Source organism: Pelmatolapia mariae, linkage group LG20 (assembly GCF_036321145.2).
Source record: "Pelmatolapia mariae isolate MD_Pm_ZW linkage group LG20, Pm_UMD_F_2, whole genome shotgun sequence".
In the NCBI taxonomy this organism is placed as follows: Eukaryota; Metazoa; Chordata; class Actinopteri; order Cichliformes; family Cichlidae; genus Pelmatolapia; species Pelmatolapia mariae.
Window position 1 is genome coordinate 40,541,999 of NC_086244.1, and position 23,505 is coordinate 40,565,503.

The 23,505-nt window shown below is 37.8% G+C and overlaps 1 protein-coding gene across 1 annotated transcript; it reads left to right on the top strand.

Moving 5' to 3' along the window:
• The first annotated feature begins 1,761 nt into the window (after positions 1-1,761).
• On the top strand, positions 1,762-23,165 carry hck (HCK proto-oncogene, Src family tyrosine kinase). The gene is made up of 13 exons (XM_063463795.1): positions 1,762-2,159; positions 11,683-11,822; positions 14,515-14,548; positions 15,096-15,189; positions 15,348-15,443; positions 15,715-15,818; positions 16,254-16,403; positions 16,773-16,925; positions 17,028-17,210; positions 17,515-17,591; positions 19,438-19,591; positions 19,885-20,016; positions 20,889-23,165. The coding sequence occupies exons 2-13, from the start codon at positions 11,691-11,693 to the stop codon at positions 21,089-21,091; spliced, it is 1,512 nt and encodes a 503-aa protein (XP_063319865.1). The 5' UTR covers positions 1,762-2,159; positions 11,683-11,690; the 3' UTR covers positions 21,092-23,165.
• The last annotated feature ends 340 nt before the right edge of the window (positions 23,166-23,505 follow it).

Consider the following 23,505-nt stretch of genomic DNA (forward strand, 5'->3'; position numbering starts at 1 on the left):
TTGAAATATGTGTAAGGACATGTGAAAATACAGTATATGAGGCAAAAACAGAGCTTTTACAATTATAATTAGCTTGAAAGTTAACATTTGCTCTGATCACCTCTTTCAGGCAAGCTGTCTTGCAATTTCTTTAAGTAGTCTGTGTGAATAGTTCTCCAGTCTTTGTGAAGAACATTTCAAAGCTCTTCAGTGGACACTGTATTTTGTTCTGTTCTCTCTCAAGACGATTCCACACAGTTTCAATAATATTGAAATCGTGCTCTATCGGGAGCCCCATCCATTTCTCATAATGTTCTATTGTGTGTTTTTCTATTATCCCAATGGAGCATTTTTCTCTTAGGGTTCAGGCTTACTTGTGGTTCCCAGTTTCCAACTATAGAATGGGAGACAGAGCCTTCAACTATCAGAAGACTCTCCTGTGGAACCTATTCCCACTTTGGGTTTAGGACTCTACTTTTAATTTTAGGCTTCAAACTTTCCTTTTTGGTAAGCTTTATACTTGGGGCTCAAGTACTGTTGCCCAGCACCTGCATGTAGGGAATCCACTGATTCGTTTTCTTAATTCTTTATCCAACTTAGTGTCCCAAGAGTGGGCAAAGCACAGCCTGGACAGGTCTCAAAATATGTCTTGATATTTATATTTTATAATTATATATTTATTTTTTATATTTATTGAGTATTTATATTAAAATATAAAATATAATATAATATAATATAATATAATATAATATAATATAATATAATATAATATATAAATATAAAATATAAAATACTTTGATGTGACTTTTGTTGCAATAAATAAATACAAGAATTGAATGAAATGAATTCATGCTAGGCCACCAAAATTTTGATGCAATCAGAAAAAGGAGCAATGACAAGTAAAAGGTTTCGCAAAGATAAGAAGTTGTCGATTGAAATTTGGTTGTGGTGCTAGTCATTTCTGCCTAAAGGGTTCTTTTGGATCTATCAGTGTGTGCGAGCTTGGTGTTATTAGATAAAACTCACTCTGGCTTATTTTGTTGTTGTTGTTGTTGTTTTTCCTTATGGAAAGGCCCAATAAAGATATTGCAACCCCACAACACTTTAACAAATTACCCATAGTTTACTCTGACTGTGTCTGGGTTAATAATTTAACATTGGCTTTTCACAGGCTAAATGAGGAACTTTTCTCACTGAAGTTAATGAGAGTCACAAAGTGAAGCCTGTACCTTAGAATAGAAAAGGCTCACTACATCTGCAGTCACAAAGTCAGGTCATCCGCAGCTGCCTCTTTAATCCTTCATCCCTGTTTTTATCTAGGATCATCTTCATACGATCCTAAGCCCCGATTGTACCTTTCTCTGTTTATTTTACTAATGTTATCCCTTTTATTCTTATCCTGATTCCCCTCCTCCACCTCCCGTTTCTGTTCATCGCTGCAGAGACAGAGGGAACTTCGTTTCTAATCTAATCCTGACTCTTGATTAAGGATTATTGCTGGGAGCGTTCTCTCATGTGTTAATGCTGAGCCGCTGCTGTTACCCCGGGGCTGAACCGCCTACCCCTCCTCCCTCTGCTGCCTGGCCTGCCTCCAGCCCCAGAATGACCTGCTGAGCACGATAGCTGTCAAACTACTATTTGAATACCTGTTCGAGCCATCCCGAACATCATGCAAATGTTCCTCTCGCATCTGTGAACCAATCCATCCACTCTTCCCTGTGCACAGCCACCCTTTTCCATCTGACCTGGATTAGGTTTTTAACCCAAATATGGCAAAAATGCAGGAGATGTTATCAAGTATGTAAACTGAACTGGAAATACAAACTCTCAGTAGTTAAGAAACTTGATGTAACTTCCTGCGTTTGGTAGCTCTCTGCTCTGGAGTCCATCAAAGTATCAAAGGCACCAGCGGCTGTTTCAGCCAGTGAAACCAAGAACACGATTGGTGTGCGCTTGTTCCTCTTTTCCCCACCTCAGATGCGTACAGCTTAAACTTCCTCCTGCAAGTCCAGTGCGCTGCGCTCCGCCGCCCTGTCAACGTGTCCGGGATGACCCACACGAGCTAGGAAGGGATGGAACTCACTTAAAAGAAATGAGGAATATTTGACACCCGCTCATCCGAATTTAGAAGATCATTTATAACCAAAGAGATACTAGTCGAAGCGACTGACTAAAGCGCGGTAAGTGTCCTGTTGTGTGTTCGCTTGTGTTGTGAGTGAGAGGGTATAATGTACAAATTTTAACAAAAACAGACAAAAAAGATAACGGTAGGAATTAAAACGGTTACAATAAAATTATGTAAGACTTGGAAAGTGGGTGTTTGATCATCGACAAGTTTTTAGTTTTATAAAGGCGATGCTCACTTTCAAAAAGAGGAAGTTCACGGTGCTTGACAGCCACCGCCTGCAGAAGTCACGGTGCATAAACTGCGATGATGAGCCGGTGGGCCGTGTTACGGGGATGTACAACAGTAAAGCACCTTTATCAGAGTGTCCCGCGTCACTTTCTAAATGTGAAAATCTTTTAAAACGAGGGTCTGAAGTCCTTTACCGTGTTTGTGACAGTGCGTGTGAGTGGGTGCATGGGAGTTATTTTTAGAATGTCCATCTAGACCAAACCAGAAACAAGGCTAGTTTCACTTCTGTTCTCTATTTATACACCAGCTTTCAATTTAAACGTTGAATGGGTTTAAAATCAGAGCCCCTAAAGGGAGACGACGAATATGCAGTGTGGGGAATACAATTATTTGTATTTTCCTGCTCTTACCCCACAGGCTCGCACTAAAAGAAAGTCCGGAGGTGTTAGACACACCGCAGAAATGCCGATATTACATCACAGTACTTAGCAGAGCTGAATACCCCGTCTTCTCTTGCATTAATAGGCCTGAAGACACTTCAGCGTCATTTTTCGAAAATGTCCTAAACGGAAAATTAAAGGGTTATTGCAACCCAGTTGTTTTAATTACATTACAAAACATGAAGCAATTATATTTTCTTGTGTAGTTAATTTTTATTCAAATTTATGTATTACACAGTCGAAGTGGAATTGATCTGTTACGTATGTTATGTATATAGTATACCGAGTTGTACATCTTTTCCAAACACGTCAGTACACATAATCACGATTTATCCTGACATGACATTTATATGAGTTAGTTTGTTAGTTTAGTTTGGAAGGAAACACAATTCTCAGACTGACTAATGACTAAACCCCCATGATGGAAAGCTGGTGTATATGCTTTAAATGTGTTAACATTAATATATGTTAAGTCTTCGTTGTTTGTTGGATGATAAAGATGAAAATTGAAAATCAGTCAGTACCCTATAAAGTCGCTGGGTGCAGAATTGTCGGGTACAAAATGTCCCCAGAAGCCACTGCTGTAACTCTTTCATACCAGATGAAGAAGTGACTCCGTGAAGTGGAAAAAAAATGCAAATTTTTTGTTGTTTTTTTCAACTGAACTTAATGTGTTACATTTATTGAACATGGTTTAAAATATTCTGCTAACTGATTTTAGCTTCTCAAATAAGATGACTAACCGGTTTTTATATTTATCATCATTTAAGTGAGAGTACCTCCCCTTGCTCATCTTTGTGATTCACGGTTCAGCGTTTTTTTTAAGTATTTGAAGCAGTCTGAAGCCTGAGCGGTGGGGTCTTTTTATGAAACTTTGGACTTGTGTAAAATAAATATCGACCAGTAGAATTGTACAGCATGACAGTCAATAAGAAAAAGGTCCTCTTAAAATGCTGTACACTTGACTACAGTCATTTGATCTATGATAGATCATTATTAAAGAAAATCCTCTCTTACTTCAAGATTTACTGGACGACAGGTCATAAAAGCAATGAAACACAAATATTTTAGAAATCTGTTGAAAACTTGTTTAATACTGTACAAACAAACAGAAAATATCCCTCTAGTTATCTATTTGGCGAATGAAAAATTCATTTTTTTTAATGTTCAAATTTGAGCTGACACATTGGATAACATTAAACCACCTAAACTAAATATTATTTTCAAGAGTGCAAGTTACTAAGTGCAACCTTACACTGATTATAACTTTGTTACCCAAACCTGTCATACTTGTGTGACATAATAATAAAATAAGAATCAAACCATAAATAAAATTGTTTGTTCATATAGAAAGTATCTATTTTTATTTTGTTTTATCACATTTCGATTGCCATGTGTCTATCAGCCAAATCTATTAGGTGTTATTGAGTGCCAGCAGTATACACAGATGCACAGGAGTAACCCACCAGGCTGACACGATGTCAACTTTCTTTCTTTCTTTTTTCTTTCTTTCTCTCTGATGGTCCCTTGCCAGGCTGGCAGGTGATGTTGTTATGGCCTGAGGCAGTCCTAAACAGCTATAAACACAGCTTGGCAGCTTTTTCATAAAAAAGAAAGGCCGCCCAACAAGGCACGCATGAATAATTCCACTCCTCTGTCCCTTGAGAGAGTTTTTGCTCATTTTTGTTGCTGTAGCAGACTAGTTTAAATGTAGGATAATAAATGAGATACTTCCTTAAAGCCATGAGCATTAAAGCAGCCTGATACCTGCTCACCTGTTTACATGTCACCTCACAGACAGGTAAAGGAAGCAGATAGGCTCCAACTGAAAGTCTGCAATAGGGTCTATAAAACGGATACGTATATTTATGAATACACAGCCTAGTGTTAGGAGTGGTACTCATTTGCATAGTATATCAGTTGCTAATTCTGAGCTGGGCCTTTACACTGCCAGCCATAGAGATTGAGTCGGTTAGAAGGCACAGTGGTGTTATACTGTCAACATCCATATATGATATTACTGAATAAGTATCTTAGTTTAATTGTTCATTACAAATTCTTTAAAGTTGCAATCAGAGCTCGTAATCATAAGGTTAACCCTCACTTATATGCTTTCAGAAGTTGGTATTATCAAAGTAAATCACTTGCTAGGTCTCCTATATGTTTTCTTATCTCGGATCAAAAATGCATAATTTGAAAGGCAGCACTGCTCTTCTGAAAGACACGGCGCATGTTTTCCAGAAGTGATGTCGTATTATAGACGTTGCTATTGAAAAACAAAGTGCTTATTTTAAAGTGTTACCGCATCACTTATGAAAGAAGAAATTATAAGTTCCTCCTTCTAATAAAAAAATTGAATTCATAAGCAAAAAGACGGAAAAAAAAATCCTACCATTGGTTAAGTCAGTACAGGGTTTTTGCCATGGCAGCCTTACTTGGTCTGGTCAAAAATGCTGACAGTCAGTGGTGTCTTTAAAGTAGATGAGCCAAGCTGATCTCAGATAATTCAGATTAATCATGCTATCGTCTTCATCAAGTCTCCTTTAGCACATGTGCAGTCTGCCTTTAAAGTTTTTTAATGACTGTTTATTAGGGCCGCCGTGGTGTTTAAATTAAATACATGATGAAGAAAAGTCTCTTCTGTCAAACCATCAGTGCCCATATAATTTTTTTATGCAGCAAAAAACAAACAGAAAAAACATTATTTTTTAAATACAGTTAATTTATTTAAAAGAAAAGATAATGAAAAAAATACTGTGATTACAGTGGGGCATTTACATGAAATCATAAATTCATGATAGTTTTACCACAGAGCACCAATTTGTGATGTTTTGAACTGAAATGTAACGTACAACATACGGTGATTCAGTCATCACTGGCTGTTTATCTTAGGGCTATGTATATTTATGTATATTTATGTATATATACATGACGACTCAGAGTTATGCTATTTGTTTAAGCCAATTTCCAGTCGTGATGCTAAGGTTACAGGTTCTTCGCCATAGCCTCTTTTTAACTTGAGCACATAGGAGTGGTAAAACTCCCTGCTAACTCTGTACAAGAAAGTAAGTGTACTTCCCAAAAAGTATTTTGGGACATAACCTTGTGTCAAACTCCACACTTTATCTTCTCTTGCTGTGATTAAAATCATGTTTTTCATGGGTGGAGATTGATAGCTAGATATAGATTTGGGATTTCTATCATTAGACGCCATGTGTTCTTTAAGATTTTACTGTTAAAGATACAAGGTGACTTTACAGGTTTAACAAAGCCATTGTTCCAGATAGTGCTTTTTTGAAGGTTGATGTGGTCTCGGCCACAAGCTGAGGAGAAAAAACAATAAGAGAACAGCATAGGCACAGAACTGAAACTGATGGCGTAGTCAAAGCATAAGAATTTTCCCATGAATTTGTCTTTCGTATCCCCAATAAAAGGTGAAAACAAAATTGCCATAAAAGCATTTTTTTAACCAAGTTTTTTTATTTTTTACACAACAGAAACTGATACACTTTCACATTTGCACAGGATCCATGTTCATTTACCACTTATTTTTGTATATTTTGATGAGATGAATAACTAATTAGGGGCTTCATTCCTTGTCTGCTGCAGAAGTAGATGAATCATAGGTGGTGACTGGTGAGCCATTCACAACTACTACAGATGTAGTTATGTTTCCATTCTGGTCTGTGCTTCACATTTAGTGTAAACATTTGTAGATGTGAGAATCATAACAGACGAGACGGTTGTGGTTTTGTTTTGCTAGCCTACTTTATGTACACAAGTTTTTGTTTTCTTTTAACTTAGACTGTATTGTTACTTTGTTGTTATGAAGACCATTCTTAGAATCTAAAATCAATAGTTTAACATTTAGTGGAATAATAGAGCAATATTGATTAAACACTTGTGCAGACATGACTTATGCAATGACTATAAAGTTATTTCTAGGAGTCAGTTGCCTCAGCATGAAGTGTTAAATCTGGGGAAGCCCAGATATATATATATATATATACATATACACAGACGCATCTTTGGCCTCTACTATTTATAAGAACAGTATCTCAGTATACTTGCCATATTGTTTAGGGGAGTGGCACCACATGTCTGTGGTTAGAGGTCTTTCAAGATCATCATGACACAATGAAATTACATTGTTGTAAAGTGGTTTGATCATTTCTTTATGTATAGTTTATTTTGGACTAGTCAACATCTTTCTGTTTATTTAGTTAGAAAAATATATTATTATTTCACTTAGCATAGCACTAAAGATGGCAACATAACATTAAGTTCTTATTAGGTAGAAATGGGTTAGCAGCCCAAGTCAACAGCCCCTTAGCAAAATGGATCCAGATCCAGAAATGACAACTATTTATAAATGTATGTGGGAGGCCTAACAGCATATCTGAAGTTCATCAGTTCAGACTTTTGTGTTTTGTTTTTTTAATGACTTCACACACTTTGGTTGTGGTATTTACCGTTATATTTGTATTTCCTAAGTACTGTCAAAGCAAGATATGTTAATTAGTAGTCTTTAGAAATACTTTATTTTTGCTGGTTCAACTCAGTTGGCTTCATGTTAAGCAGTCATTGTCATTTTTTCTCTTATACTCTTCAAAAAACAAGTGTGTTCTAATCAGTATGTTTAATATTTATGTTAATTTTCTGAATTCTCAGAAAACACATGAAAAAAAGAGAAATTCTCTGATGCGAGGAGTCGTCACCCCCTCTAATCCATAATGATGGAGTGGATGAACACACAATGTTTACCGCAGTTACATTCAACAACCTCATTATTTGAGACGGGTTAGCATTTTTGGGAGATTTATTTTTCTTTCTAACAAAATACAACATCCAGGCCCTTAAGAATCCAAGGTCTTTCTATTGCAGAACTGATAATCCTCACACTCCCAGCTTTCATAACCTGGAGGCACAGTCCATTAGGATTAACACAGTTTTGCTGTCGTTCATTGACAGAAAGCTCAGAATAGAAGCTACAGTAAAGTCATTAGTGGATTTGTTTTCCCAGGTGTTCCAGTGAAGAGTAGCATCCATGTATCTGTAATGTACGGGCAGAATATAAGCACTGGGATTAACAGCAAGTTGAATCATCTGCTACCACAAAGAGTATTTATGAGATAAACCGGGTTTAAAAAGCTGCCTTTGAGTTTGTTTAGATCTAAAAATGTTGCGCACAGCTGTAAAGTGGCCCCATTGTGAGGCCCTAGCAGGGCATTTTAACTGTCACCATCTTGCCGTTTTGAAACCAGACATGACAAGCGAAGGGCTAGATCTGAATGAGAAACCCTGGAACACTGCGGTAGCTACGTGTCACAAAATAAGGCCTGCTCTAAACAATGCACAGCTTTATCTGTCTTTCTGACTCTAATGGGACCTTACTTCATGAAAAAAAAAATTAAAAGCGTCAAGGGTTTTTTTTTTTTAGGCAGACTTATTATTATCATTATTATTATTATCCAAATAAGTCACCCCTCGTGAAAGTGTTTACAGAGATCTGCTTTCCCATATACTTCTGCACAATCTGACTTTTTGTATTCTGAAGGCCATTAGACCAAATTCATGCATTTATGCTTCACATTTAATCTTTTATGCCCTCTAGTTCATTGCCTGAGTGAAGCAATCCTGTAAACCATTCACTATATCTGCAATAAGCTACTTTTAGCAAATTGATCAGTTTGAATTATCTGCAAAACAGATCTTGTCTTTAACTTTAGAGCTTAACTGCCGTAGATAACTCTTGGAGAAAAATGTTTTGCTGTTCTTTTTATTGCATATTGAGTGTTACAGAGATGTAATTGAAAAAGTAGTTTCTGTGTTCATAATACTTTGCATAGGATAAGCAGCTTTTAAAGTTAAAGTCACTGTGATGCTTTTCAGCTCTCACCTACTGGTAGCAAGGGCACAGCAAGAACTGGGCACCCACACAATCAGACTGATATTATACTCTTGTAAAGATTCTGCACGTACTGGCGATGAGACATATTTAGGCTATTATCACTGGATACAGTGATATTCAAATTATGCTGCAATGTGAAGCGCTGTCAGGACTTCATGCGCCAACATCCCAGCCTGAGGACTGAGGTTTTTTTCCACTCCGGTGGTCCTTTTGCTGGCACTTTTGATTCAGGCTGTGTGGACAAGTTGGTTTGTCTTTGAAGTGTCACATGTGGGCAAGACACTGACAGTTGCATTTTCACAGAGTAAAACGCTCTCTTTTACTGTTTTGCTAATTTTAATTTTGCATTAGTAAAACTGCGGCACCATGACTGTTCATTATCTAGAGAGAGATTTATATAGAAGTCAAAGAGGCCTCAAGTAGACATCTGAAGAGGAACAATGTTTGGAGCAGAGAAAAGGGGAAGTAAATATGTTAACGCCACCAATTTTGACCTCAGTAACACCACTTCCTGTGTCTAAACATTTTCCATTGCTCGTCACTGTGCATAATTGACAGTATGGTAATTATTGCTGGCCATAATAATCTGCAGCTTCCAGAACAGATCAACAGCCAGTTGGAGAAAACATGAAAAATTCTATAACCGCTGATGTTTTTTGCTGCTTTGTGGCTTTTCTGTTCAGGCTTCCTTTGCTCAGGGCGATAATCTGCCTCTCTGAGGTGGCGAGAGATCAGACATGAACAGCTGTCTCTCTTGTGTCCTCTCTATCTGTGCATGTGCTATCAAACACAGTGTCCATCTCCTATCACAGACTCTCTCTTTGTTCTTGTTCCTGTAAAACTTTGTTCCATTTATCTGCACGCACATTTACATATACAGACATACATGTGCTGATACAGTGTGATACAAGGATGCATTCCCTAGATGTTACAGATGAATAACAGAGACTTATGTGGAAATTCTTTTGTTGGCACATGACACAGAAAGACTTACTTGCCAAAACTGCAAACATCATCAAGTGAGTCACGAACATGTGTGAGAACATATGAATTATTCAGAATAAACAGCAGTAGTGTGGAGTTCGCAGAAGCCTGCAGTATATCAAAAACATTTACTCACGGTCATCTGAGTTTTAAGGCATCTTTCTCTTCTCAGTCTACCGTCTGTGGTGACACATATATCTTCACATGCTGTTTTCCCACGTTACACACCCAAAATTAGAGAATTTTCTCAGTACATTTACAGTAAGAGCAGTTGGGTTGAGATAATGTCTACTCTCAGCTGAGCTTAAACTAATTAAACCCATGTAATGACCAATAAAATGTCAAAGGGACTTCATCACAAATGCCTTTTTACTTTTTACTTGCTTAATGTTAACCCAGTAAGAGCTCAATTATTATCATCATTAGGCCATCACCAATGATGACCACTGAATTAATGCACCTCAAAGCTTCAAACCATTATTGTTTTTGATCATCAAAAATATTTGATCAGTTCAAGTCTGTATTAAACATAAAATGAAGTTAGGATTTCAACATGTCCAAATTCAAAATTCTAGAAAAAAGAAATGAGAATAATAGCTAATAGCAAGTTCCTCCTCTTATTAAACAATCAAAAGAAGAGGTCCATTACCTTTATTTTACCAGGAAGTCCTATCAAGATCAGAGTGTCTCTTACAAAAGAAAACTACCTACTACTGTGGTAGTAGCCACATATACGAGTGCTCCAAAGAAAAGCTTTAAAGAAAGAAAGAAAACTCCACTTCTACAAAGATTTGACACAGATCAGTTTTTAGTTTACAATTTTTTGGCTAATGGGCATTTCAAATGTTGGTACCCTTCTCACGCATTTACCATACTGTCAATCAGCAATATTCCTGACTCTCATTGGTAGTCAGGCTCACCTCTGAATGGTGAGTAACATTAGATTTTATGGTCTCTGATGACTACATCGCTCATAGTCTCTTCCTGTGTGGACACCTATTTGGACTACATAGTTCTTAGTGTTACTGAAGGGTAGGATTGGAAGTGTCCAAGGCTGCAATTGCACTCAGTAGCAATTATGATTTTGATTGACTTGATTAGTGATATTGACTCTGAGTTCATAAGTGACCCATTAATGTTTTTAAATTGAAACCCACAGGAAGTTTAGCTGTAAGATTAGAGTATTGTATAGACACGGTAAGTAATGCTGAGTTTTGGTTTGGAGTCCAGCCTCCCGTGTTCAAAGTAACATTGGCCCATCCATTCACCTCAGCCACCCCCCTGAGTTACTTCTCTTTTCTTTTATCCACATAGCAAAAACATGATACATGAGGTTTAATTGTGAGCTGTGATAAGCTGAGGTATTGGTTGATTTTAGTTGTTTCCTGTGTGGACAACCCTATTCGGCAGTAAAAACCAAAAATTAACGATTGTAATCAAATTAATATTCGGCTTATATTTACAAGGAAGGATCTGGCTTTACTTTAACTAAGCAAAGAATCCTCTGTAGTTCTTTCAAAGGTCATTTGAGAAATAATTTATTAAGCTTACATGTGTAAGAGAAGCTAGCTAACTCTTTACACATTTATTATGAATCTTGTGCTTTTTAAACATCCTAACTCCTTCTGTGTAAGAAAAGCTAGAATCATATTGTTTGTTGCAGTTTTTGATACTATGTTTACATTAAAATTCCACAATTCCTAAACTATATTAATTTATTTTGTACACTCCACTCTCCTCTGAATAAAACCAATACAATGCTGTGTAAAAGTAACTGTCCCTAAACTGGCCATTCATGCTCAAAAACCCTCCAATGTGGTTAAATTAAAGCAATTCTGCAAAGAAGAACTGGCCAAAAGTCCTCCACAGTTATCACAAATGCTTGATTGCTGTTTTTTCTGCCAAAGGTTGCACAACTAGTTATTAGGTTTAGGGGGCAAATACCCTGAAAAATGCTGCTGATGTCCACCCTTTCACATCTTGCTGTTTCTCCTCCTGTTGTTATCTTGCAGAAGGCACCATGGGTTGTGTGGGCTCAAAAAAGGAGCAAGAGCCTCACAGCAAAGGAACAGGTAATGATGATCTGCAGAACCGAGCACAGACCGCCCACTATGTCAAAGACCCAACCACAGGAAACTCTGGGAATAAAGCTGTAAGTAGTCAATTTATGTCACAGCATAAAGTGTTTCATATTGTTAGCCTGCAGTTAACCTCTATTGCCTCCACTGGCTATATGTTAGGTTCTACTAGATGACACACTTAAATAATGTTAAATGTACTGTAAAAGTATTTACTGGTCTAACTTGCAACAGCATTAGCAATATAATTTTACCATAATTGTTGACTGAACTTGGGCTGGAGTCTATCCCAGCTGTCATAGGACAAGATACAGGGTACACCTCTGACAGGTGGCCAGTCCATCACAGAGACAGAGACAGACAGCCATTTATGTTCACATTCACTCATACCACCAATTTCTGATCTTTATTTACCTTAGTCTTAGGTTAGACCCCAGTCACACAGGCCTTTTTCAAAGGGCCTTTTCCAACCAATATGCAAGTGGTTGAAGGCAGTCATTATGAAAGCATCAATACAGCTCAGTAACCCTATTGTAACCACCATAAAAAAAAGCTGACAAGTGATTGATTGGTGTGCTGCACCAAAAAAAACCCTGCTTTTGTCACCAGGCAATCGCCTTAGTCACCCAAAGGTTAACAATAGCAGATTGTCTGCATGCACGCTGTAGCACCCTCTTTGTGACCAGTGAGAGGCAGCAGCCACTCACCAACCAGTCGAGGAATACGCAACTTCCCCTAGCGAGTGACTGTTGTAGCTACTTAATGCTACTGGACACTTTAACCCAGTGGCTTTTAACTTAATGGTTGGCCACAAATGGAAAATGATAACATACCATTATTTTTCATTTGTACATTCCCTTTTCCACGTAATGTAATTTTTTTTAGAGAAGTGCTTGATAAATGTACCTCTTTTGCTTTAATGTTTGACGTCTTAAAATAAACAACAGCTGGCAAATAAGTGCAGCAGCTCGCAAGCATAAAGTAGAATCAAACTGAAATATATTTGTAGTAAATAAACAGAAAGTACTTTCCATTTTTTGTTTTGGTCCAAATAAAAGGGGGAGACAGATTTTTGGCTTTAAAAGACAAATAATTATTATTCATAACATATTACAAGTATTACTTTACTTTAGTGATACAGAAGAGTAAGAACACATTTCACTGACTCAGAAGTGATAGGAGTCACTTCTCTTGTGCTACTCAAAAAGGATATATGCGTGACAACACACACTCTTAACTAGCCTGTGACTTGTTGTGAGTTTGCATACCGGCCAGACTTTGATCTGTGGCACGGGTAAGCAGCAGTGCTGCGGTCGGTAAGTGCGGTTCCTCCGGCTACTGTTTCCTGTGTTCTGACTATAACATCTCTTTCACCCTTAGTCAAGAAAGAGGAAGTAACAGAAGAAGAAGCAGAGCACAGCAGTCAGCTAGGAGATGTAGAATGAAAAGGGATAAGACAGCTCTCGACTTGCACATAGTATTCTTTTACAGATGTCTAAATATACAGATGTTACATCTACATGCCTGGTTTCTACATAACTCTGTTTATTTTTATCATTGTAAAAAAAATAAACACTTTGTGTCAAAAACTGTGACACGAAGAGCCGACTTACATGTCAGAAACCTCGAACAAAATTAACTCTACACCACATTTAGATTTCTAGATTTGATATGATAAAGTCCTTCCTTCCTTCGAAATGTGTGTTTTCAGTAACATGCCTCCAGCATGGGGTTTAAAAAAACCCATGTAGAATAAGAACCAGTTATTTTATTGAAGCACATTAATGTGCTCGAACCTAATAAATACATTTGCAATGAAAGAAAAGCGATTGATCAAGCTTTATCTATAGGACATTTCTCAAACTTGAATCCTGGGTAGCATATCCTTTACACAGTTTGAGATTAGGAAATTTTTATAATAAAAGGGAGGGCTCTTTTGAAATTCATTTTACTCACAGAGTCATCAAAATGTGTAGATGGACAGAGATATGATCCAAACTTTCCAATATAAGATGCCTTGAGATGATTTGACACTTTATAAATAAAATGTAATTGACTGATTAAAGTGATTTCATTGCGTGTATGTTGACTGTGTGTCTCTGTGAGTTGTCACTAGAGAAAAGCCCCTATAACTGAAACTTCTGAACACCAAATTGCAAACAAGTCATGTAGAAACACAACTTTTCAGCAAATAAAAAGCTAAATATTTCCATCAGGAAACAGAAGAAAATATAGAGGGGATATTAATCCAGACCTGGATTACTGGATTACTGAATTTCCCTCAGAGTGCTTTTTCGAGATGAGATGTACTATATGCTATATACTATATGTTTTCTTTTTTTAGCATTTTGCCTTTATTGGATAGAAATAGTGGAGATGGAGAGGAAAGCAGGGAGAGAGAGAGGGAAAGACATGCAGCAATGGGCCACTTCTTTCTGGCCATGAGGCATGTGGTTAAAGACAGCACTTAAGCTATGTCATCACACACATTAAATTCATAACCCAATTTTTTTGGATTTCAGATAACTTTGATTTCATTCAAATTGTACAGTAGTTTATTATTATTGAATTTGAAGAGAATAACTAACATGATGTGACACCATAATACCACCAGGAAGTGGGTGGACAACAAGTCCAATTTTTAACTGCCTGTTAGTGTTTTGTGCAGGATTTGTAATAATAACTACAGCTTTAAACGATTTTCTTTTACATTTTGAAATGATTATTTGAAAGAACTTACTTTTTTATCTATCTGTCTTTCCACAGGCCAAAATGCCTTCCAATGCAAACATTGCAGATGGTGAGTCTCACTCTATACGTACAGCAACACTAACATGTCGGGACTTCATTCCACATCTTTTATTACAGTAGTACGTTTAGCCAGTTACAGGTGTTTTCCTTGCCATCACAAATACATGTCACAGATATATGAGAACAAATATGTCACATTTAAAAAACCAAGATGTAGGTCAGTGTTGGTTAGATGCAGAAAGCTATGTCTTTTATGCCAGAAAGAGGAAGAAGAGTCAGCGTGTGGGTGCAGAGCGATAACCCCTCACACTGCCTCACCACGCAGGCCTTCAAAACTAGCCCTATTGCTATTATTATCAAGCATACAAGGAAGTCAGTCTTGTAGCCAGAAAATGGTGAACCTAGTGCTAGCTTAAATCCCCACTGAAACAAACAGAACAATCAGTCGCTCTCACATATTAGCAGTACTGGCCAAAAACCTCATGCACATAGATTTAAGGTGACAATGAAAAAAATGAAATGAAAAAAAGTTTTACTCTGCACATGACAGCAACAGTGCATGAGGCCTTCCTCTGCTTTCTTTTTTTCTGCTTTAGGGGAGAGTATTGCCATGGCACTGTACGACTATGAGGCCATTCATGAGGGAGACCTTGGCTTCAAGAAGGGAGATAAGCTGAAAATCTTAGAGGAGTAAGTTCAACCACAAAAAAGATGGTTTATATTATTTGCGGTTTGAAGAGTTATCAGGTTGTTCCGTGTTCCAAATTTAGTTTGGGGACTTGTGACACTACTGACTTGCCATGTTTCTGTTAAGTCTTCACAGATGCTGTCTTTCACTCTCTCTGCAGATCAGGCGAGTGGTGGAGAGCCATGTTAATCAGTACAGGTCAGGAAGGCTACATCCCCAGTAACTATGTAGCCAAAGATACTCTGGAGGCAGAGGAGTAAGCAGACTCACACTGAACACAAAAACACACATGCACACACACTTGTGTACCATACTAGTAAAACAAATAATATAACATAGTGTTATTACTGATAATAGGGAAATGAGCATTATGTAAGCTAAACATATTTAAACATATTTAGATGTCACGTTTTTAAACTGAAAATGAACTTGGTAACACAGCACACAATATGAAGGTAAAATGAGGGCATATACAAAATAGCCGCTAAAAGGTTTCAGTACTGACTTATCTGTTTCCTACTGTTAAGGTGGTTCTTTAAGGGCGTAAGCAGGAAAGATGCTGAGAGGCAGTTGCTGGCCCCTGGGAACAAAACTGGATCCTTCATGATCCGAGACAGTGAGACTACCAAAGGTAAGTGATGTATATTTGAGAAAGACACTCTTTGTTCTTTTGTTGGCTAAGAGAAGAAAGTTGAAACATGAACCAAATCGTACATTAAAATTATATTTTATTAATATTTCTTTGTAACAAAGGACAGTATATACATGGGCTAATTACTTAGAAGCGATAAAAGGATACTTTAGCAGACTTATATTTCATTTGAAAATGAATGCTGTGTTTCCAAAGTGTCTGAAGACTAGACACGTGACTTCCTGTTAACACTAGCGAGAATAAAATTAAAATTGTGATGGAATGTCCATGTGATGCTCACAGCTTTTTCTGTTTCCTTAAAGGAAGTAAAAACAAAAGAAAAGACACTCCAGTTCAAGCTAGATCTCTTGTGTGTTGCTTTAATTTGCTTTGAAAATTCCCTGTGGATAAGATGCTGTTTCTCCTTTTCCACAGGCAGCTACTCTCTGTCTGTCAGGGACAATGATCCTCAGTCCGGCGACACAGTGAAGCATTATAAGATTCGTACACTGGATAATGGAGGATTTTACATCTCTCCCCGCATCACTTTCAGCACCCTGCAGGAGCTGGTCAGCCATTACAAGAGTGAGTTCTAGCTATCAACAAATCTCACGCTCTAGTCCAGTGCTGACTCATTCGAACTTTTCACAGCTGAGCTCACAGTATTTTAATAGCGCAGTTAGGTTATCTTCTGTTTGCACTGAATTGCTGACGTTGGGACTTCTTGGGGGCGGCCAAGCAGCTCCAGCTTAGTTTGCATTCCACTGAACATTATTCTTATAGTAGTGCAGAGCACACTCTGCTGGCCAACTTTAATATGGCAGCCTTTGTGGAATATTGCATTGCTCTATGACAAGTACTACTATCATGATTTCTCAGTGGCATTATTTCTTATTTTATACTTTTCTACCACAGAGGTACAAAATTGCTAAATATTTATTCTGCTACATACAGAGCAAGGAGATGGTCTCTGCCAGTCCCTGACTAACCCATGCTTGAGTCCAAAACCTGAAAAGCCATGGGAGAAGGATGCATGGGAAATCCCAAGATCTTCACTCAAACTGGACAAGAGGCTCGGTGCTGGCCAGTTTGGAGAAGTGTGGATGGGTGAGATAGATCTTCATCATTGTAGAATCCATTTGTTTATTGTGATGTTAGATAGAAATCCATTTCGTAATTGTAATTTTTTGTTTGTTTGTTTGTTTTAAGCCACATACAACAAACACACAAAGGTAGCAGTGAAGACCATGAAGCCTGGCAGCATGTCAGTGGAAGCGTTCATGATGGAGGCCAACCTCATGAAGACTCTACAACATGACAAACTGGTTCGACTTCATGCTGTCGTCAGCAAAGAGGAGCCAATCTATATTATCACTGAGTTCATGGAGAAAGGTGTGTATGTGTGTCTGAGTGTGTATTTGTACATGTCCACATGGACTATTGATGTCAGCGATTGCTGCAACACCTTTGAAAAGTGTTTTCCCATGACATTTACGTTCCAAAATGTTTACACTATGTTACACTAAAAATGAAGGGAGATGCTCTTTGCTGTGAGGTAAAAGAACATTTGAAAAAGATGAACTGATCATAGCTAATACAAGCAGTGGCTATAGTTAAAATGGGTGATAATAATAATTATCAGTTCAATAACTAATGCCATCTGTTTGTTAATACTTTTGCATTTGTGTGCCTACAGGTAGTTTATTAGACTTCTTAAAGAGTGATGAGGGCAACCGAGTCCAGCTTCCAAAGCTCATTGACTTCTCTGCTCAGGTGAGAATATATTGGTCACATTCAGTACTGGTGCTTTTGCAAGCTTGTCCCACCTGTTTCCCTGGTTTTCTGGCTGTAAATGAAACTTGTGTTTGTATGCAGTGCAAAGCACACATCCCAATATTAAAATCATTTTCAAAGTTCAGCTCTTGTGTTGATGTTCTCTGTGAGAAATTCTAACTGTAAAACTGAGCAAAGTAAAATGATTAAAACTCCCTGAAGGGTAATGTAATGGTACTGGCCTACCAGTAACACCGAACAAAATGTTCCAACCATGTTTAGTCAATGAAAAAAAAGAAATATTAACTACAAAGAGGAACAATGAAAGAAGAACTACAGGTTACATTGTGCTATTGTGCTGAATATTTTAAGAATGAATGTAAATCTTCAAAAACAGACATTTTCTGTTACACATCAACAGGCTAAATTCAAATTTTCAAGCAGCTACCATTTCTTTGAAGCTAGTGTGCCTTGAGAATATGTGCTTATTTTACCCTGATTGGCTAATTTACTGTAATTACCATTCCACTTAAATCCTATTTAGTTTTACCTACATATCACCAGTTTGTGCTAACAGTCTTTCGCAGTAAACACAAAGCAAACACACTCACCAGCAGCTTCTTTAGTTACGCCTTGCTAGTACTTGCATTCAGAGCTGCCTTAATTATTTGTGGCATAGATTCAACAAGGGACTGGACACATTCCTCACAGATTTAGATCTATATTGACATGACAGCTTTATGCAGTTAAGCAGTGGATCTATGATCAAAATCTCCAGTTTCACCACATGCCAGAGGCCTTTTGAGTAGCCTAGAGTGAACTCATATTGTAAAAACCGGTTTGAGATTATCTGCAAGCAGATGTGAGAAGATACACACACTACAGTCATAAAGGCATGGTCATGCTTAGCAACAACATTTTAATTAAATAAACAGTGGTGATTAAACAGTGCTTAGTTAGTGCTAAAAAACTCAAACTGGGCCAAGGAAATATCCCTCACACCATTATACCACAATCAGCAGCCTGCACTGTTAACAGAACGAATGCTCTGATGTTGTTTATTCCTAATTCTGACCCAAGAATGCAATGTTTTTCCAATATACTGTATCCAATTGACCTGCATGACCTGCAGCCTGTTTCCTGTTTCTAGCTGACAGCTGTGGCATATAGTATGAAGTGGTTTTTGCTACAGTAGCCCATCTGGTTCAATATCTGTGTGTTCAGAGATGTTCTTCTGCTTACCATTTTGTAAACAGTGGTTAAAGTTGTTAAACTTCATATCAGTTCAGAGCAGTCTGGCCATCCTTCTCTGACTTCTAACTTGACATAGGCAAGCCATTTTTGCTCAGGGAACTGATATTTTCTCTTCTGCACTAGAGAGGGTAACGTGGGAAACCCCCAGGAGATCAGCAGTTTCTGAAATATTAGCCCATCTAACAACTATACCACCTTCAAAGAGAGTGAGACATCCACGTTTTTGCAGTTAATCCGTGGGGGTGCATGCATATTTGTTGCTGTTGCTGTTGAGGTGGTTCCTATTAAATACAAAGAACAGAGAGAGAAGGGGAAGGGAAAAAGGTCACCTGCTTTGATTAAATCATACCATGACTGATTTTTTCATGTTTATTGATCAGATATCAAGAGAGGCTGATCTTATCAAGCAGTAACACAAAGGTGCTAAAGGGAAAGAGTACCCATGTGAATCCTCATGCATATTATAGCAAAATATCTGTTGCTATTATTACCAGCAGTAAAATTAACTGAAAGAAAAAGGGAACAGTGTTTCCTTGCCAGTGATATTAATTTTTGGCAACAACTTTTTGTCCACTGTCATTTTTGTTTCTAGATTGCCGAGGGGATGGCCTACATTGAGCAGAGGAACTACATCCACAGAGACTTGAGAGCTGCCAACATCCTGGTCAATAAGGCTTTGGTGTGCAAGATTGCCGACTTTGGCCTGGCTCGTATCATTGAAGACAACGAGTACACAGCCAGGGAAGGTACAGCGCAATGTTTCCTGTTACAAAAGATCCGGGCAAGTATCGTCCCAGAACAGATGGAATAGCAGCAGTCACGGTTTCATCAATCAAAGGGAAATGACTTTGTGTCAGTGAAATATCAGATTACGACCCAAATGACAAAACAAGCAGAGAATGACGATAAGAGCGACTTACCTCATGGTTTGCACATTGTAAACATGTCACCAGAGGATCCGTATCATTAGGTGACAAGTGATGTCTCACTGTCAACATTAGTTCCTATTCTAACTGGGTTTTCAATTATTTCCGACCAGGTGCTAAGTTCCCCATTAAATGGACAGCCCCTGAGGCCATAAACTACGGTTCTTTCACAATCAAATCTGATGTCTGGTCCTTTGGCATCTTGCTGACTGAGATTATCAGCTATGGGCGTACACCATACCCTGGTAAGTGGAAAACACAAGAGTTTGACACAAATCCCATGAAAAGCAGGACATTTGCACAAATAGTTGGTAAACAGGAGAAGTTTACTTGGTTAAAAGTGGCCTACTAAGACAATTAATAAATCTAACAAGCTAGCATGGGATTTTTTGAATATATAAACATGGCTGTATAAAAAGTGAGAATGTTACTAGCGATATTCAACACATGACTTTATACTTAAGGAGGACACTAAAGAATCTAAAGAATGTTAAAAAAAAACAGACATATTGTATTAAAGAAGATGAACAATAGTAGTGTTCTTGCTCTGATAAACACAAAGTTGAGGTAGACAACAGTCGGGTGGAGCAGCAATTTCAGAGGCATGCTTTGAATAACAAATCCTGTCTTACTGTATGTATAGTCTGTGAACAAGGAAGTGCTCTAATGGTATCTATCAGATATTGCTAGCACTTGCTTGGTAGCTTCACTGGCAGATTGCATTCTTGCTATACTGTAATAACAAGTAGGATGCTAGTTTAGGTTAGCAAGTGACTTCTTTAAGTTCCTCTTAGTACAAATAAGAGTAAATGACAGTTCATTCGCTGCAGCCACGTCACCTTGAGTGGAAAATTATAACATAGCTGCCTTAGTTTGGAATGTTATTATCATGAAGGGAGAAGCTATCCATAGGCTATAGATAAACCTATCCATTAACAAAGACAGAGATTTTCCATAAGTATTTTTCTTGAGTCCATCCTGTAGTTTTTAGTCTGAATCAAAGTGGTTCATCGACCAACTAATCAAATGAACCATCACCTTCACCAAAGCACTCTAGATTGTCCTACTCCTACATTAGTCCTATTCTTTTTACTTTTATTTGTTCCATTATTTTCAGGTATGACCAATCCAGAAGTGATCCGCCACTTGGAGAAGGGCTATCGAATGCAACGTATGGATAGCTGTCCCAAGGAACTATATGACATCATGATGGAGTGCTGGAAGAACAAGCCTGAGGACCGCCCCACCTTTGATTACCTGCAGAGCGTCCTGGAGGATTTCTACACAGCCACAGAGAGCCAGTATCAGCAGCAGCCATGAGGCTAATGTTTCAGAGCACCTCCATTCACACCTACTGTAACTTCTACAGGAAGCAATGCAGCTCAGGTCACACACACATATATACAATCTCTACAGTTCTGCCTATCTGCCTCTCAATCTTTTTCTAATTTATAAACATATAATGCTTAGTAATAAGGGACTGTACAGCAATTATAGATGGATGAAAGTTTTCTTTAAGGAAGCAGTCACAATGTAAGATTCTTAATTTTGTTAATAGTCCCACAGGTTTGTTATATCTGCAGCCCCCAATATAATAAGTGATGCACAAACACATCCATCATTTGTACCTGTAGTCATTTTTTTGTAGTCATTTTATTACAGACTGGACGTATCATGGATTACTGTAAGGAGGTTGAATGTTACGCACAGGACACATTGTCTGACATTTTGGGAGGGGTGAGTTGTATTACTTCACTTTGCAGGCAAGGCATGGGTTAGAAGGACCAGAAAGCGTCTCCTGAAAAGCGTATTTCCAGGAACTCTGGAGGAATTGCACAAACCAGAGTCTACATGTGGTCTACATGTTCCAGGGAAATAATTTTACCTCCGAAAACCTCCCCCCACAAAGTCCAGGAACTCTAGATTCCAGGAACTTTAGGGGTGGAGCTTTCTGTTTTTCAACCTTTCTGTTTTCTAGAATAACACCAACTTGTCTGGACTGGAGAAGTTTGTGGTATAGCTCTATATGGTGGTATAGCACTTCAAAATGTTTCCATTGTCAAGCAGACTAGTTTGCCTAACCAAAAGGAGATCTAGAGTGCACCAATGCATGACGTAACCTTTTAGTTCCTTGAAAAAAAGATTCCTGGGTAATATGTATATGCACTGCACGTGAAGAGCGCCTGCAGAGTTCAGAATAGCAACGACAAAAGAGTGAATTTGCAAGAGGCAGAAAACTATTTTACTAAACAAAAACAAACTATAAATAGCCCTGTGTGTTTTTGTTCTTATCAGCACTGTAATTTGTGTACAGTCCCTAACATTCGAATGCCTTTGAAGGGTTTTTTAAGCTCACATTAAACCAGACTCTCTCACTCACAAAATATTATGGTAGCACAAACATGGCCCCATTCACAAACACCTGGAGATTGCTAGCGCACATTGTCCAGCCATCAACCACAACACAGATGTTCACAGGAAAATGTGTTCAGCTCTAATAAAACTATAATAAAACAAGCAATCCTGCCACTGCCCCCCTCCTCCCATAAAACTGTGGTGTTTCACAGGAAAGCGGGTATTGTCTGGCTGATTCTGCTTAAAAGTACTATTTATACTTTTCATTATGCTGTGGATTTAGCATTACTTCTTTATAGTGCCTTTTGCAGTGGATCTTTCTTGCAGACTTAATGTGTACGATATATTCTGTATAGACATTGATATATATGAAGAGATGCAAACATTCAGGCTCTTTAGCTAATGATGCTTGTTGATTCCTAAATGTTTCTCTTTTATTACTTAAATTATTGAGAAAGCAGTGCATAGGTACATTTCACATTGGACTTTTTTGCTAATTTTATGATCTGAACGCCATTGTATCTTCAATGGAAGTGTCTTCCTAACAGCAAATGCCTTTTATTTTCGTTTTTGTGAAGGAACGATGACTGCTCTATTTTATTTACATTATGTGTCTCATCTTGAAAATAGTAGATTTCTTGCACAATACAGCAAGCATTTCTTCTGTAGTTGATCAGCAATAGTAAATCATATACTAAAATCAATGCTATGTTTACTACTTGAGTAGTTCTAATGCATTTCAGGGGCCCCAGATGTCAGGAGAGCTTTTGGGGGGGGGGAGTAAGATTTAATGATTTCATGCTGTGACAAATTTATTGCCATTCTTAGAGTGGGAACTGTGAGCAAAACATATGAGAGCCTTTTTTTTCTTATATAAAGAGGTATGATTCATTAACAATGATGACTAAATCATTGCCAGCACTGTATATAGTTATATTCACAAAGTTGAGTATATTTTAGTGTTTTTCTTAATTCTTCAATATAAAGCCCTTGTGATATTTGTGAGATGCTTGATTCTGTCAATGCAACTGTCATGAAATAGAATAAACTACTTTAAAAACTATAAGTGTGTATTGGTGTAACAGCAAGCAACATATTTTAAATGTGACTCTAGCAATGATTCCACTACCTGTAAGATACCTCACCATAAACCCAGACATATGCCTAATTAAATGTGTCTATGTAAGAGCTACCCTCCAGTAGCTCTTACATAGAGAGAGTCTGCTCGGGCCTAAGACAAAAGTTCATAGAAGGGTTTCCAACCAGATTTGATCATCATTGTGTTATAAATAATAAAGTAAATATTTGTTTATTTAAGTGAATTTTTCGTTGACTAGACCGAGATGGTAACAAAATGATATATTGTTTAACAAGGAATT